General features: G+C 47.2%; 1 protein-coding gene across 1 annotated transcript in view; it reads right to left on the bottom strand.

Annotated features, from left to right (window-relative positions):
• The window catches only part of LY86 (lymphocyte antigen 86), a 54,699-nt gene that overhangs the window by 11,054 nt on the left and 25,140 nt on the right, over nucleotides 1-18,505 (bottom strand). Inside the window, exons 2-3 of the mRNA XM_029053666.2 lie at nucleotides 17,918-18,004; nucleotides 8,554-8,682 (exon numbers count right to left, since the gene is read on the bottom strand). Coding sequence (XP_028909499.1) covers nucleotides 8,554-8,682; nucleotides 17,918-18,004 — 216 coding nt within the window. The remainder of the gene's footprint in view (nucleotides 1-8,553; nucleotides 8,683-17,917; nucleotides 18,005-18,505) is intronic.

The following is an 18,505-nucleotide window of genomic DNA, read 5'->3' as shown; positions in this document are numbered from 1 at the left end:
TCTACGCTCATTCCCTTGGAGAACTCATTCGCTCCCACGGTTTCGGTTTCAACTACCACCTCTATGCAGATGACATCCCAATCTACATCTTCTCCCCTGATCTCTCTCCCTCGCGCCTGCCTGGCATCTCCTCCTGCCTTCAAGCCATCTCTACCCGGACGTTCTCCCGTCACCTCAAACTTAACATGCTCAAAACGGAGATCCGTATCTTCCCACCCAAACCCAGACCTCTCCCTGACTTTCCCATCTCACAAGCCCGTAACCTTGTCATTATCCCTGACTCCTGTCTCATTCAACCGACGTATTCAACCTGTTACCAAATCCTGTCGGTCTCACCTTCACAGCATCGCTAAAATCTTCCTTTTCCTCTCCATCCAAACCGCTACCATGTTGATAAGATCACTCATCCTATCCCGCCTAGATTACTGCATCAGCCTCCTTGCTGACCTGCCAACCTCCTACCTCTCCCCTCTCTAGTCCATACTTCATTCTGCTTCCCGGATCATCTTTCTACAGAAAAGTTCAGGACAGGTCACCCCCCGCCCCGTCCTCTAAAATCTCCAGTGGTGGCCTATCCACCTCCATATCAGACAAAAACTCCTCACCGTTGGCTTTAAAGCAGTCCATCGCCTTGCCCTCTCCTTCCTCACCTCCCTTCTACAGCCCAGCATGCATAATTTGCTCTTCTGGTGCTAACCTTCTCACCCGGCCTTGATCTCACCTGTCTCGCCACCGACCCCTGGCTCAAGTCCTGCCTCTGGCCTGGAATTCCATCCCTCCTCAAATCCTACAGACAATTACTCTTCCCGCCCCCTTCAAAACCTTATTGAAGGCACATTTCTTCCAAGAGGACTTTCCAGACTAAGTCCCACTTTTCCTCATCTCCCACTCCCTTCTGTGTCTCCCTGGCTTGCTCCCTTTGCTCTCCCTCCGCTTCTCAGCCCCCTAGCACGTATGTATATATCTGGAATTTTATTTATCTGTATTGATGTCTCTTCATTTCTACCTGTGTCTGCCTCCCCGCTCTAGACTGTGAGCTAGTTGTGGGCAGGGATTATCGCTGCTTATTGTTGTATTGTACTTTCCCAAGCAATCAGTACAGTGCTCTGCACGCGGTAAGTGCTTAATCAATATGATTGACGAAATGAATGAAGGATCTTGTTCTCCGAACCTAAAAGATTTATACAACTTAGCTGCTCGTGCAGCTTTTGTACATCACTCCTCTGATATTTCCATGCTATAAGATATCCACTGGCCATTTCCAAAGTGTTATCTTATCAACAGACCTCTGCATGGCCTTTGAATCCACAGCAATAAAGCAAATAATTGATCAAAATGCAGCTCAAGGTGCAGTAGGTTAGTTTTCCTAACCTATAAGAGCCGAATTGATTCTGGCTTGCGGATAATTGGGCTGTTATGTTTGTTTTCAACATCTCCTCCTCTGTGCCAGAAGGGAAGAGTGATGCATTGGGCATTTTTTGTTATTTTTTTCTGTTGACACTGCCTATTGCTCTTAGTGGAAAGAAAAGAAAAGAACAGCGTTGAATTTGGGAACTGAATCTAAATTCCAGAAGACTGACTTACAAATCTCCTTAGGATTGTGATCCATTCCTCTGAAAAGAAGTGTTTCTCTAGGTTATCAATTATCCCCTTATGCTCTCAAGATGTTCATGAATTTACCCAACTGGCTAAACATATTAGTGGCATTTGATCAGTGCTCACTCTGTGCCAAGCACTGGACTAAGCACTGGGGAAGATGCAAGCTAGTCAGATTGGACACAGTCGAAGGGGGAGGGAGAATGCCCATTTATTTAACCCCCATTTTACAGATGAGGAAACTGAGGCCCATAAAGTTTAAGTGACTTGCCCAAGGTCACACAGGAGGTAAGGGGCAGCGCCAGAATTTGAACCCAGGTCCTTCGATCCCAGGCCGTTGCTCTTTGTGCTAGGCCACACTGCTTTCCGTTGCCCAAGAAATGGGCATGACTAAGCTAGCCTTATTAATTTTGTTGAAATTCATTCATTCAGTTGTATTTATTGAGCACCTACTGTGTGCGGAGCACTGTAGTAAGTGCTTGGAAAGTACAATTTGGCAACAGATAGAGACAATCCCTACCCAACAGTGAAATGAAGCACTGGGACCACATCACAAGTTTGCCCACCTTCCTCTTTCTGCTTGGTGGTTAAAAAAGAGGAGGAAATGGGTTGTGTGGGGGCTAAGGGTCCTGGCCTTTCTGGAACATAATAATAATAATAATGTTGGTATTTGTTAAGCGCTTACTATGTGCAGAGCACTGTTCTAGGCGCTGGGGTAGATACAGGGTCATCAGGTTGTCCCACGTGGAGCTCACAGTTAATCCCCATTTTACAGATGAGGTAACTGATGCACAGAGAAGTTAAGGTACTTGCCCACGGTCACACAGCTGACGAGTGGCAGAGCCAGGATTCGAACCTATGACCTCTGGCTCCCAAGCCCGGGCTCTTTCCACTGAGCCATGCTGCTTCTCATATTACATAACTCAGAATACCGTGTGGCCTAAACCAGGTGTTTTATTATTTAACAAATGGTAGTCGTTAAGCACTTACTATGTGCCAGGCACTATACTAAGCACTAGGGTAGATACAAGTTAATTAGGTTGGATACAGTCCCTGTCCTGCATGGGCCTCACAGTCTTAATCCCCATTTTACAGATGAGAAAACTGAGGCAGAGGGAAGTGACTGGTCCAAGGCCATGCAGCAGACAAGTGGTGGAGTCGGGATTGGAACGCAGGTCCTGCTGACTCCCAGGACTGTGATGTATCCACGGCGCCACACCGTTTCTCCTTTTCCTCCTCTAGCTCCTTCTCCTCCTCCTACTGCACTAGAACCACCCTTCCTCAGAAAACCCCATTATCTGGGTCAAGCTAGGTCCAGGGGAGGGCACAGACACACACACACACACACACACACCGTGATGCGTTCATTTTCAAAGAACAGAGTACTGAAAATCAGAAGGGGCTTGGTTGGAAATACCAGTCGTAAGTAGCGAAAGGATGGAAAAAAGTAGAATATGTGGGATCCACTCATCCTTAGCAAGAGGGAAGCTGTACGCTCCTCAACGTGTTAGCTGGGAGTCACTGGACAGTGACCCATGCTTTCCAGAAGCCCCCGCTTCCTGGACCCAGCCAGTGGAACGGTCCAGTCGGAGAAAAAACACACCTGAAGAGAGAGATGGGTTACACGATTCCCACCCTTCTGCTACCTGATCTGAAACCGGGCTATTAGAGACTATGAGATCCTAAACTCACGTCAAGAAGGGGAAGTAAGTCTTTTTGGGTCAAATGTTCTGTCCTTGAGATTTGCGGGCCAACTCAAAGATGTTTAAAAAAAAGAGAATGCTCTGAATACTATCCCCTCCCTGTCCAAATGAGAATTCCTCAAAGCAGAAAGAGTGGCTGAGCGATCGCTGTAGCTCTTGGTCGTTTCTCTGGTTCACTTCCACTCGTATCAAAGGGATGTCGCAAAGATAAAATGGCAGTTGATTACGATTTATCCAGCTCATCGGACTGTGGTCATTTTGAGGAAGGGTTGAGATTTCTATTGGCCACTGTAAGTTCAGATAGGCCCCCTCGCTGCTCTATCCCTCTAACTCTGCTCTGTTCGCCCACGTTCCTTTCTTCCTGAGCAGAATAACTACAGACACCCCCGGAGAGCCAGACCTCATCCTCTTCTAGACTCTAAGCTGCTGGTGGGCAGGGATCTCCTCTACCAACCTGACTGGATTGTACTTAACTTCTCTGTGCCTCAGTTCCCTCATCTTTAAAACGAGATGAAGACTGTGAGCCCCACTTGGGACGACCTGATCACCTCGTATCCCCCCAGCGCTTAGAACGGTCCTTTGCACGTAGTAAGCGCTTAACAAATACCATCGTCATCATCATCAAATACTTAGTACAGTGGTCTGCAGATAGTAAACACTCTATAAATACCACTGATGAATTGATAGCTTGATTGAGCTCCCAACGTCTTCTTCCCAGCTGGGGAACGGGCCCCTGCGTCCTCTAATCTGGGTCTTTTTTCTACAAAAACGTTCAGAACATGTTTCCCACTCCTCAAGAAACTCCAGTGGTTGCCCATTGTCCCAAGGTGAACCGGGTACCCACTCTCTCAAGGTCAAATGCTATCTCGTGGCTGCTCGAGCTAGCGAGGCCGAAGTCGGAAGTGCGGGCAGGATGCCTCCCCCCAACCGAAACCGCTAGATCGAAAGCCCAAGCTGGGAATACAGAAGGTGTCCCTCATCCCTATGCCAATCAAATTAGGTACGGAGGAGGGGGGAGAGGGCAGAGATTGGATAAACTGAGGCGGGAAGCTGGAATGGCCTGGGAGCACAGGACCTTCTGGGTAGCGGACCGAGACTCGCAGCAGTCGGCTGCGTGTCACCTCTGCCCAGAGCGTGGGATGCCCGCTCTGCCTGCACCAAGTGAGGAGCCGTGAGATGGGTGAGTGTCCCACTGAACGGTCGTGGGTGGGCGCTGGCCACTTCACCATGGATTCCTCCTGAGTGGGAAGTGCTCATAGGTGAGAGCTAGCTGCTTCACCATGTGCGGGTAACGCATAAGTGGACTCCTCCGGGTTAGGAAGGACACGTTTGTGGGAGCTGGCTGCCTCCCCACGTGCGGGTAACGCATAAGTGAATTCTTTCTGGATGTTTTTGCCAAGCGCAAGTAACACCTAAGTATATTCCTCCCACTAGGGAAGCTCTAAGATCATTAAATACTCATATTCCTCCCAAAAGTTTCGCCACATCTAAAATAATCAAATAATTCAATTCCCTGCATCCAAAATCCTCAAATAATTCCATTCGCCTCGCGGAACAAATTTTGCATGAAACTCAGCCTTTCGGTCCCCAGTCCCTCTCTGTCTCTTGCAGAGCCTATTCCTGAACGAACCAGTCCCCGGGCCCCGGGTGACAGCCTCGCAGAATATGTTTTGTATAAAACTCAGCCTTTCTGGCTCTGGTCTCTCTCTCTCCCCACACTGATTCGAGAACAAACTCGTTCCCCAGGTGATGGGTAACACCCATCTGCCTCCGCATCAAACAAAAACTCCTCACCACTGGCTTTAAAGAGCTCAATCACCTTTCCCCCTCCTACCTCACCTTGCCACTCTCCTACTAACCCAGCCTGCACACTTTGCTCCTCTAACGCTAACCTTCTCACGGTACCTCAATCTCGTCTATCTTGCCGCTGACCCGTTGCCCACTTCCTCCCTCTGGCCTGGGATGCCCTCCCTCCTCAAATCTGACCAAAAATTACCCTCCCCACGTTCGAAGCATTATTGAAGGCACATCTCCTTCAAGAGGCCTTCTCTGACAAAGCCCTCCGCCCCCCTTTCCTCTTCTCCCATTCCCTTCTGTGTCATCCTGATTTGCTCCCTTTATTCATCCCCCCTCCCAACCCCACAACGCTTATGTACATATCTGTAATTTATTTATTTACATCAATGTCTGTTCCCCTCCCTCCCCCACAGGTGGTAAGCTTGTTGTGGAAAGGGGATGTGCCTGTTTACTATTGCAGTGTTCTTTCCTAAGCACTTAGTACAGTGCTCTGCACACAGTAGGCTCTCAATAGATATGATCGAATGAAGAATGAACAATCTCTTACCTTTTATAGCTAAACTTCAGCCTAGGGCAGCAACCCCTCTTAGCTTGGTTTCATGTTACCCCCAAGGAGATTTTTTTGAAAGTTTCACCCACAGGAAACCCCAAAAAATGATGCACTGCCTTTTTTTAGAAATGCAGGTTCCAATTTTGAGACCTCGAGGTAATGTCTAATTCAGAGACGTTGCGCTGCTATTTTATCTTCATTGAACACCCGCGACGGGCTAGGCCGGTAAATGCCAATCAAAAATGGTAGCCAAGCCCACTTGGTAGTGGAGGTTGGGGGAAGCTGGCATGTACCTGTGTCCAGAATCCTGGGATCCTCACTGTGACTTTGGTTCTCACAGATGGAGTGGGCAACAATGGGAAGCAATGAAGTCCTGGTCCCTTCTGGGTCTCCGAAGCAGGACTTGGACTGCCAACCCTAAAGTGGGCATTGGTGCCCACTACATGGACAAAGCTTGCATTCTTGCTTGCTTGGCTGGTAAGAAAGCCTTCAGCATATCAACCAATCAAGCACTCGGTCAGCGGTATTGGCGGAGCACTTCCCGTGCACACAGAACTCTACTAAATACTTGGAAACATACAATAGAGTTGGTCAACTCGAACATTGCGCGCAGGGACCTTGCAGTCTACGGCTCATCCCCTGCACAGCCTCACTCAGCCCTCCTTCTCCTTTTGCCCCATCCTTGTGGACTGGGCTCCTCCAGAGGTCACCCAGCTGCTCTGTGCCCCAGTTTCCTCATCTGTAAAGGGGGTATTAAATACCTGTTGTCCCTCTCCCTTGGGACTGCGTCCAATCTGATTTTATTGCATCTACCCCAATGCTCAGTACGGTGCTTGGCCCACAGCTACTGAACACATTCCAGCTCAGGTCAAGCACTTACGGTGAGCATTCATTCATTCAATAGTATTTATTGAGCGCTTACTATGTGCAGAGCACTGTACTAAGCTCTTGGAATGGACAATTCGGTAACAGATAGAGAAAATCCCTGCCCATTGACGGGCTCACAGTCTAATCGGGGGAGTAACAGTCAGTGGCCTGATCGAGAAAGACAACGCCAATTCCTGGCATTTGGATAGGTTTTTAAGCTTGCCAGGGATGTTAGAGATAAATCCAGGACTTCCCTGGCTCTAACAGAATTGGTCAGCCTGCGTATAAACCAAGCAACCCTGACTCTGAGAGGGTCCTTTCGGACACCGGATAATCTGAGGAATTTCTAGGGGCTGGGGGTTAGTAAATCCCTACACAGCTCGGGTAGGAGTTAGGGGAAAAAATATTTTTGCAAAGGAGAAACCGTGCCTTTTTTGACTAACTTGAAAGGATCAGTTCTATAGTATGAAGATGCCCCAAATACCCCTATTACGATCCAAATAGCCACACCGATAATAACAATAACGATCATTTATATACCACATTTCCACAATACACAGCCCTGTACTATTTAAAAGACTCATACATTAAATGAAATCTGTAACACTGGAACTTACTACTGGGCTATGAATCACTTCATTATATGCTGAGAGTACGTAAAGGGCTGTCTGACGTAGCTGTTGTTGGGAATTCTGAAAAGGGCTGGTTTTATTTGGCACTCTTTAGGTATTTAGCAGCCAGTAAGGGGTTCATCTCCTACAGCTGGTCTCTCATTTATTGGTCACTGTCGAGGAGGAGGAAGTAGGCCGTTGGAGAGGATCCAGGAAAGGGTCCTAAGGTGGACTAGGGAAGCGAGGCGAATAGGGAGATCGAGAAGCAGCGGGTCCTTGTGGAAAGAGTACGGGTCAGGGTACCTGGGTTCTAATCTCAGCTCAGTCACTTGCCTGGTGTGTGACCTTGAAAAAGTCATCTTTGTTTTTTTTGATATTTGTTAAGTGGTTATTACGTGCCAGGCACCGTATTAAGCGGTAGGGTAAATACAAGATAATCGTATTGGACCCAGGCCCTGCCCAGAAGAAACTCACAGTCTTAATCCCCATTTTCCAGACGAGGTAACTGGGGCCCAGAGAAGTGGGATGACTTGCCCAAGGTCATGGAACAGAGAAGCACTTAACAAATGCCATTAAAAAAAAGGTAGCCCAGACAGGGTTAAAACCCAGGTCCTTCTGCCTCCCAGACCCACTCTCTATCCACGAGGCTATGTGTTCAACCTAACTTCTCTATGCCTCAATTTGCTCACCTGTGAGAAATGGGGGTTCTGTTCTCCCGCCTATTTAGACTACGAGCCTCATTTGGACCCAGGACTTTGTCCAACCGGATTCACTGGTATCTACAGCAGTGCTTGGCATATAGCAAATGTTTAACAAATACAATTATTATTATAATAAATAAGCAGGGGGAGGTATAATTAAGGGCTCATTAGGGCTGAGGGATAGGAGGAATGAAAGGACTCTGGAAACCAGCTTCAGGACAGTCAGAAGAGGCCTAGCCTTAGTCATACAAGAGTCGCTCATGGTAAAGGACAGGATCAGGTCTTAAAAGAAATCAGGCTGTAAGACTGGAAAGAATTTTGAAAAAAAAGAGCAAAATGAACATCAGCAACACTAGGGTGCTGGTGAGGGTGAGGAGGGCTAGGGAAATTTCAGGCTTCCGGGCTTTGGAAGACTCAGGGAATAGTTCTGTGATGCTGGTGGCCGAAGAAATGCAAAATGAAAGCTAGAATGTCGGTGTCTGCTGATAGCCTGCTGTCCAGGATGATTTTTCCAAATTCCCTCTCTAATTCCCTGTATGTCCAGGTGCAATCCCATACCCTAGTCTTCTTCAAATCTCTCCTTTGGGCCCCCTTCTATGTTCATCCCTACTTCCCCTCCCGCTCGCCATACTCCATCAGCCAAGCCTCCTGGTATGAACAGGCATCATGTCACCAATTCGCCAGCCTTTACAGAAGTAGCCAAGCCATTTATACGATGAGCAAGTTACCTCCTTTTCTTCTTCCACAGAAAGTAAACTGCGGGAAATCCAGTTCACACACTGGGAGTGAATAAGATAAGATGGATGCTCCCTTGGAGAAGAAATTAATGTCAATGAACAGTTCCTGGATGTCACGTCCTAAATGGGAAAAGGAATAACAGCTTTGTTAAAAGAGGGAGGGATTGGGAGATCTCCTTTTGACATTTTCTCATTTTCAAAACACGGTATGAAGACTATTTCCTGTTGGGAGAGCCAGCGTGGCTGCTTTGTGGGGAAGAGGGGAGCATCCACGGACTCCTGGGCGTGAGGTTTTGCCATCCCAAAATATCTGGCAAGTCTCCAACATCCCGGGAGAGGAATCCCACTAGATAGTAAGCTCCCCCACTGGATCGAGGGATGGATCGTGCCTATACAACCGTATCTGTATTGCACTCTCCCAAACACTTAGGATAGTGCTCTGCACCTGGTAAACTCTCAATAAACCCTACTGGCCGATTGATAGGAATTCAGAGCCTGTACAGAAAAATCTTAAACTACACTCAAGGTGTAAGCACCATCTCTAAGAGTTCAAGTCCCACAAGAAAGTGGTTTATTGTTGCAGTGTATATCCCCAAGTGCTTAGTACAGTGCTCTGCACACAGTAAGCACTTAATAAATAAGATGGAACGAATGAATGACCGAATGGTTCTTTGGGCCCCAATTTGCCTTTCGCTCTCTCCCCAGCCCTCGCGTTGGCTAGCAGTCATCATTATCATCTTCATCATCGATGGTATCATTATTATTGAGCACTTACTGTGTGCAGAGCACTGTACTAAGCATTTGGGAGCATATAATACCACAGAGTTGATTCCCTGCCCTCAACGAGCTGACAGTTTAGAGGGACTGGAACAGTGCAGGAGAAACAAGGGTGATTGTCCTGTAGCGTGTAGGGCTAATTCTCAGAACACTTTATGTAGTCATTAAAACACTTCCGGTAGCTCAAAGGCTTCTGCTCTGGGGTTTGGGCTAGTGAAAGAAACTAAGGCACCCCGACGTTGTAGGCAGGGAACACGTCTACCGACCTTATCGTGTTGGAATCTCCTGTGCGCTGAGAACGGTGCCGCACACAGAGTAAGGACACAAGAAATACCATTGATTAATCGTAAATATCTGAATTCCCAGAGCTAGGAGTCACCTAGTCACCTACTGCACCCAGTAAGTGCTCAATAAATACTGCTGACTGGCTGGCAAACTGACCGATGGGAGCTTAAAAGGGTTAGGTTCGAGGCAAACTCTATAAGCGGAAAACATATGGGATTAATGACGGATGAAAATATCGGTGAGTTTGAATTCAAGGATGAGGTTTTGAAGGGAAAAGTATCCCAGGGAGCTGTCATTCATTCAATTGTATTTATTGAGCACTTACTATGTGCAGAGCACCATACTAAGCGCTTGGAATGGACAATTCGGCAACAGATAGAGACGATCCCTGCCCACTGACGGGCTCACAGTCTGATCGACGGGCTTACAGTCGGGGCTTCCAAGTATCCAGTTTGCAACTGCCAGGGACTGATGCATTGGTCAAATGCTGTATGGCCCCGTTTTTGCGTTTATGCTGATTCCCATTTACTAAAATTCCTCTTGAACTCTAGGAGTCAAGGAAATGATGGAAAACAGTGGCAAAATGGGTGAAAGAATCCTTTGGAGGAGTCATCAAAGGCAAGGAAGGTTTGTCTTGCTGCAGCTGTTCTCTGCCAAGTGTTTAGTACAGTGCCTTGCGTTCAGTAAACCCTCACCGATACTGTCTGTTCTCCCTCAGTCAAAAATCGGTGCTATTTATTAAGCACTTACTATGCGCAGAGCACTGCACTAAGTGCTTAGGTGAATACAACAGAGTTGGCAAACACGTTTCCTGTCTGCAGTGAGTTGACAGTTTAGTCTCTCTCCCTCTTAGGCTTTGAATCTCATGGTGGACAGGGACTATGTCTGAACTGATTGTGTCGCATTTACCCCAGTGTTTAGTACAGTGGTTGGAGCATAGTGAGCACTTAAATATCAAAATTATTATTATCATTATTATTATTATTATTACCACTTACTACTATTACTACTACTTACTACTTACTAACCACATACTACTATTAGAGAAGCAGCATGGCTCAGTGGAAAGAACCCGGGCTTGGGAGTCAGAGGTCATGGGTTTGAATGCCAAATCTGCCACCTGTCAGGTGGGTGACTGTGGGCAAGTCACTTCACTTCTCTGGGCCTCACTTCCCTCATCTGGAAAATGGGGATTAAAACTGTGAGTGCCACGTGGGACAACCTGATCACCCTGTATCTACCCCAGCTCTTAGAACAGTGCTCTGCACATAGTAAGCTTTTAACAAATACCAACTTTTTAAAAAAAAATTACTATTACCGATTAGAATTAATGGACACTGTATGCATTCATCTTTTGGCCTCCTTTGCCTTCCCAGCGCCCTAAAATCCAAGAAACACTAGCTAGTGTTGTGCAGTATATGAGTTTTAGAAACATTTACCAGAATGGAATGTTTATCTTAACTTCCCTGGAATTCCTGGTGATGTCCAGGTATGAAAGCTTAGTGGAAAAGTGAAAAGTTATTCAGCCTCAGTCCCAGCACTAAGGATTCTTCCGAAATCAGTTCAGCTGTTATCCATATGTATTTAACCGCTCAAATATATATTGCAGGAAGATGAGGGATTAGGAGAGCTCGGAGCGGAGTTCCTTGATGCACTGTCTACTGAAAAAGTCACCGGTGTCACTGCGTCCTACAGACTGGGTAGTGGTTTGTAACTAATCACATGTTTTGCGTTTCAGAAACTGAAGTATATTCTTTAAATTACAGGGGATGCTTTTAACACATATTAAATGCTGCTTTAAGACACTAAGCCCCCCATTCCTCTTCTCCCACTTCCTTCTGCATCACCTGACTTGCTCCCTTTGTTCTGCCCCTCCTCCCAGCCCCGCAGCACTTGTGTACATAGCTGTAATTTATATATTTATATTGATGTCCGTCTCCCCGCCTCTAGACTGTGAGCTCATTATGGGCAGGGAATGTGTCTGTTTAGTGTTGTATTGCACTCTCCCAGGTGCTCAGTACAGTGCTCTGCACACAGGAAGCACTCAATAAATATGATTGAATGAATGACAGGGTAGGAATTAGTATTACCTATATGTGGAAATAATAATAATAATGTTGGTATTTGTTAAACGACTACTATGTGCAGAGCATTGTTCTAAGCGCTGGGGGAGAAAAAGGGTAATCAGATTGTCCCACATGAGGCTCACAGTCTTCATCCCCATTTTCCAGATGAGGTAACTGAAGCCCAGAGTAGTGAAGTGACTTGCCCACGGTCACACAGCTGACAAGTGGCAGAGCTGGAATTCAAACCCATGCCCTCTGATTCCCAAGCCCGGGCTTTTTCCACTGAGCCACTGCCTTGGATGTTGTCAAATGGAATGCGGGGAAGAAAGGGGAGAAAGCATTTCAACCACTGGATCCTTTCAGTCATTAATGGGAGAGGGGGATGGCAGAGTGTCAGTATTCCACCATCTCTCCAAGAGGCCTTCCCCAATTAAACCCTCTTTTCCCTCGGCTTGCTCTCCCTTCTGTGTTGTCTGTGCACTTCGATGTGACCTTTGGACATTTGATATTCCCCCCGCCCCCAGCCTCGCAGCACTTATGTACATATCTTTGGATTCTATATTATAAATGACCTAATTATTTATATTAATGTCTGTCTCCCCCTCTAGACTGTAAGCCCATCTTGGGCGGGGAAGGTGTCTGCTAATTTTTTTTGTTCCGTACTCTCCCAAGCACTTGGTTCAGTGCTCCGCACCTAGTGAGCGCTCGATAAATACCTCCGATTGAGTGATCCGAAAGCCAAAGATACTGGAGACGGAGTTTCTGGGAAGAGGCATAGGAATCAGGATTTTTCGAAGATAGAGATAGGAGAACCCAGAGATGAGAGTGAGTTGTTTGCACGGACCCAAACTAGCTTAAATCGATGAGTTCACTTCTGGGTGTTTGGCCCAGATTTTGTAAACGAGGCAATATGCTCGATATAAGCACTGGCTTCTTCCTCTTAGAGCATCTCTCCGGAGGACTAGTCGGGATTGGTCTTTCTCACTAAAAACTGGAATGCTTCCTAGGCTCCCTGAAGGCCCTGAACCCCGCAGTCTCTTTCTGACTCCTCTCCGGGTGACTCGGAGCCAAATCCTCCCGATGCAGGGAGTTGAGGAGTGGGGCTGGGAGGTCCCCCCATCCCTGTGAGAACCCTGGGGGGAAGGGTCAGAGGTCTGAGCATTTCCCAGACGGCAGAGCCCACAGTCGGTAGGAGGCCCGGGTATGAGTGGCTGGTGCTCACCGGACATTGGACAGGAATGAAAATGGGACCCAGTCGAGAAAGAGGATAAGCCTCGGTCATTCAATCAATCAATGGTATTAATTCAGTAATAATAATGTTGGTATTTGTTAAGCGCTTACTATGTGCAGAGCACTGTTCTAAGTGCTGGGGTAGATACAGGGTAATCAGGTTGTCCCACGTGAGGCTCACAGTTAATCCCCATTTTACAGATGAGGGAACTGAGGCACAGAAAAGTAAAGTGACTTGCCCACAGTCACACAGCTGACAAGTGGCAGAGATGGGATTCGAACTCATGACCTCTGACTCCCAAGCCCGTGCTCTTTCCACTGAGCCATGCTGCTTCTACTTACTGTGTGCCTTAATGATCATCATCTACGGCATTTACTGAGCACTCACTATGTCCAGAATGCCAGTCAATCATTATTCATTCAATAGTATTTATTGAGTGCTTGCTATGTGCAGAGCACTGTACTAAGCGCTTGGAATAATAATAACGATGCTGGTATTTGTTAAGCGTTTACTATGTGCAGAGCACTGTTCTGAGCACTGGGGGAGTTAGAGGGTGATCAGGTTGTCCCACGTGGGGCGCACAGTTTAAATCCCCATTTTCCAGATGAGGGAACTGAGGCCCAGAGAAGTGAAGTGACTTGCCCACAGTCACCCAGCTGACAAATGGCAGAGCGGGGATTCGAACCCATGACCTCTGACTCGGCATCAGATAGCATTTATCGCGTTCTCTCTGACCTCCCTTCCTCCTCTCTCGCCCCGCTCCGGTCTATTCTTCACTCCGCTGCCCGGCTCATCTTCCTGCAGAAACGATCTGGGCATGTCACTCCCCTTCTTAAACAACTCCAGTGGTTGCCTATCGACCTCCGCTCCAAACAAAAACTCCTCACTCTAGGCTTCGAGGCTCTCCATCACCTTGCCCCTTCCTACCTCTCCTCCCTTCTCTCTTTCTACCGCCCACCCCGCACGCTCCGCTCCTCTGCCGCCCACCTCCTCGCCGTGCCTCGGTCTCGCCTATCCCGCCGGGACCCCCGGGTCACGTCCTCCCGCGGTCCCGGAACGCCCTCCCTCCTCACCTCCGCCAAACTGATTCTCTTTCCCTCTTCAAAACCCTACTTAAAAATCACCTCCTCCAAGAGGCGTTCCCAGACTGAGCTCCTCTTCCCCCTCTACTCCCTCTGCCATCCCCCCTTTACCTCTCCGCAGCTAAAGCCTCATTTTCCCCTTTTCCCTCTGCTCCTCCACCTCTCCCTTCCCATCCCCACAGCACTGTACCCGTCCGCTCAACTGTATATATTTTCGTTACCCTATTTATTTTGTTAATGAATTGTACATCGCCTCGATTCTATTTAGTTGCCGTTGTTTTTACGAGATGTTCTTCCCCTTGACGCTGTTTAGTGCCCATTGTTCTTGTCTGTCCGTCTCCCCCGATTAGACTGTAAGCCCGTCAAACGGCAGGGACTGTCTCTATCTGTTGCCGACTTGTTCATCCCAAGCGCTTAGTACAGTGCTCTGCACATAGTAAGCGCTCAATAAATACTATTGAATTTATCGGGCACTTAACTGTGTGAGGATGACGATGATGATGGTGGGACTCGTTCAGCGCTTACTATGTGCCGAGCACTGCTCTAAGCGCTGGGGGGGAGGGAGATACAACATTATCAGGCTGTCCCGCAGGAGGCTCACAGTCTCCATCCCCATTTTACAAATGAGGGAACTGAGGCCCCGAGAAGTTAGGTGAATTGCCCAAAGTCACACAGCTGACAAGCCCTGTACTAAGTCTCAGTCCGGAGATTCAGCTCTGAGAATCGGCATGGAGGAGTTGATTGTAGTGATTATTTTATTGATGGGTGCAGGGCCAATCGCACAGCAAGTTGTGTGGCTTCTGGAGAAGCAGCGTGGCTTAGTGGCAAGAGCCCAGGCTTGGGAGACAGAGGTTGCGGGTTCTAATTCCGGCCCCCGCCACTTATCAGCTGGGTGACTTTGGGCAAGTCGCTTAATAATAACAATAATAATAATAATGATAATAATAATAATAACGTTGGTATTTGTTAAGTGCTTACTATGTGCAGAGCACTGTTCTATGCGCCGGGGGAGAAAAAGGGTAATCAGATTGTCCCACGTGTGGCTCACAGTCTGCATCCCCATTTCCCAGATGAGGTAACTGAGGCCCAGAGAAGTGAAGTGACTTGCCCACAGTCACACAGCTGACAAGCGGCAGAGCCGGGATTCAAACCCATGACCTCTGACTCCCAAGCCTGGGCTCTTTCCACTGAGCCACGCTGCTTAACTTCTCCGGGCCTCAGTTACCTCATCTGCAAAATGGGGATTAAGACTGTGAGATTGTCCCGTGGGACCATCTGATTACCTCGTATCCACCCCAGCGCTTAGAACAGTGCTCGGCACATAGTAAGCGCTTAACAAATACCATCATTAATATTATTATTATTCTGGGGGAAGGAGGGCAAAGACTGAATCGTGAGAGAGACGGCGATGCAGGACACTGTGAAGTGCACACAGGGGTCTTCCATGTTTCAGCAGCAACTAGTTGGGGCAACTGAAAACCTTTATTTGCTTCCAGGATGGCTGACATCACAGCTTTTGGGAAGACAGAGGTCTTGGTTCCGGTGCCTGGAATGCCTCTGTGTCTGGCCTGCTGCACAGATCACGTCTGTTTTGCGGCACTGCGACCTGAAACCCAATTGCAGTTCCGCGATGTTAACAGCGTCTTCGATTAACCGGCTAGAATGACTGGCTAGGATATTTGGGTAGCATGAAGAAGTGAGGTGACCCGAGTGTTTCTGCAGTCAGCCAGCTCTCTTCCTTTTCTTCTCCGAGACAGTAATTCCGGTGGGGTCTTTGAAGCCTTTGGTGTTTCCTTGACGTTCCACATGTTCCTAAGTGGAAACTCCTCTTTTTGTTTAAGGAATTTGGCAGCAAGGACGGCGCATCTGGAAGCATTACTCTTCTTCATGGCTTTGACCATCATATCGATTTTCTTATGAATGGAGGCCATGCATTCACAATGGATCAGGTTCTTTTTCCTTCGTGGGACCTTCTTCTTGAAGAGGGAATATGCATTCAAAGGAGTTGCCATCTCTGGAAATTCTTGGTTGAAGAGGCCGAAGCCACCTCCACTCTTCAGCATTGATGAAGTCGAGTCTTATGTTAATAATCGTAATAATAATCACCGTATCTGTTAAGCACTTACTATGTGCCAAGCATACTAAGCGCTGGGGTGGATAAAAGCAAATCGGGTCGGACGCAGTCCCTGTCCCACCTGGGGCTCGCTGTCTCAATCCTCATTTTCCAGATGAGGCAGCTGAGGTCCAGAGAAGTGAAGTGAATTGCCCAAGGTCACGCAGCAGACAAGAGGCAGAGAAAGGATTAGAACCCCTGACCTTCTGACTCCCAGGCCTGTGCTCTAACCCCGTTGCCGTGCTGCTTCTCAAATTGCAGCCCTGGCATTGGTCCACTGGAAAGAGCATTGCCCTGGGAATGGGGAGATCTGGGCTCTAGTCCTGGCTCTAGACTGTAAGCACGTTGTGGGCAGGGATCATGTCTCCCCATGCTGTGAGAGTGTTAGATTGTGCTCTCCCAAGCATTTAGTACAGTGTTCTGCACAAAGTAAGTGCTCAATAAATACAATGAATTGATTGCTCGATGGGGTGCCAAATGGGGGTAGGCCGACGGGGGTGAAGGTTTCACCCACTTTGGTCTTCCAACACCATCCTACTCTCAGTATTTTGCTCTCATCTCTCCTGCCACCAACCCACTCTCCATGTGGACCTGGAATCCCTCCTCCTTTCTATCTGATTGTCCCCCTCCTTCAAAAGCCGCCTAAAATCACATCTCTTCCCAGGCTAAGCCTTTATTTCCCCTACCTGCCCTTCCTTCGGTGTCACCTATGCACTTGGCCATGTATCCTTCAAGTCCTTTGATACCTAGGCCAGCCCCACAGCATTTATACTCTACCATTTCACCTATTCGTAGCTTATTTTAATGTCCGTCTCCCCACGTAGACTATAAGTTCCTTGTGGGCAGGGATCGCGTCTACTAACTCTATTGTATTGTACTTTCCCAAGCACTTAGTACAGACTCTTTACACAGTCAGTGCTCAATAAATGCCATCGATTGGTTTAAACTCCCCTCCCCACTTCCCCACCCCCCTAGGTGTGTACCCAGGGCTGAAAGAGGGTCAGTGATAAAGCAAATCATAATCACTATGATTAGTCTCCTCTCTCTGATCCTTATCCATCATTCTTCACCGGAGACTCCATCAGTTCTTCCATCTCAAAAGCTTTTCATTAAAATCCCTTCCAGAAACTCTCCTTCTCGACCATAGTATTAGTTTTTGTGTTTTTGTGTTTTTAACATCTTTCATTTTGTTTCGGAGCTAAATTTTTCTCTAAATCCCCCCCCCCCCCCCCCCCCCCCCCCCAGCACAGTGCCTTCCCAAATCACATGTTAATAAATGCCAATAAACCCATTTTACTGGTGTTGACTGACCCAGTCTTAATAGCTGCCTTGAAGATAATAATGTCTAGGAGAAACTCCCACTTACTATTTGCATTGGTGGGGCTGAAGGTGGGAACTCTTCTTCTGATAGAACTGCTGGGATGGTGGAGTTTATAAGCATGAGTTCACGCCCAGTAAATCTTTACAAAGCTCAAATTGAGGTGGGATTGCTCTCTGGCAAGATAACGCTCTAAATAATCGATTGATGGCATTTATTGAGCATATTTTGCATGCAGAGCACTTGGGAGACCCCAAGAGTAGCTTCCCTTAAGGAACTTAAAATCGAATGAGGGAGAGAGGTAGACAAATGATTTATAAAGAGAAGGAGTGGCTGGGGGGCAGGGGTAGACAGAAATGAGGAGAAGAATAAAAGTACAGTCAGTGGAGTTGTGGGAAACAGTAGGCAGAAAACATCACTGATGGATCAGCGGGTTGTCGCGTGTCTTAGTTTGAAAGTGTTCATATATCTTGTTTTACTTACTTAAAATAATTGCAAATCTCACATTTAGATAGGATCCCAGTTGTTTCGAACAGTGGTCGATAGAAAGGCCAAAATCTTGGAAAGGATCTGTCGGAGAGAAGGCAGACAATTAGTTTTCAATCCCTCACGCTGAGGTTTTCCTGTCCTTTCATCCACAGTTTTTATAAAAATGTATTTCTGTCACAAACCCAACCTGGCGATTAGGTCAAAAAAACCTATTAACCCCCAAAATGTCTATCAGCTCTTCCTTCACTCCTCTGTGACCTAGCAATAATGCAGTTGACAGAAGGAGCAGTCTGAAGGGATATGATGCTAATAGTGGGGATATGTTTTCAATTTTGTTAAAATTCCTTGCAACTCTTGGTTAGCATCCTTTAGGAGTTGGAACCACAGGTCCATGCTCCATTTGCAAGATTATCTTAAAGCTTGCGTCTTTTTAATTAAGTGGAATAAAGTAAAGCCTAAGGCATGGGATATTTAAAAGATAAGGTCAAAAACTTGCGTAACCTTAATTATTCTAAACCTAAGGTGTGTCCACCTTAATTTAGCTGAGTAAATTGATATAAACAATTGTCTTATTTCCTTTTG

This window comes from Ornithorhynchus anatinus, chromosome X3, assembly GCF_004115215.2.
Source record: "Ornithorhynchus anatinus isolate Pmale09 chromosome X3, mOrnAna1.pri.v4, whole genome shotgun sequence".
Taxonomy (NCBI): domain Eukaryota; kingdom Metazoa; phylum Chordata; class Mammalia; order Monotremata; family Ornithorhynchidae; genus Ornithorhynchus; species Ornithorhynchus anatinus.
This window is presented reverse-complemented; position numbering and strand designations above follow the sequence as displayed.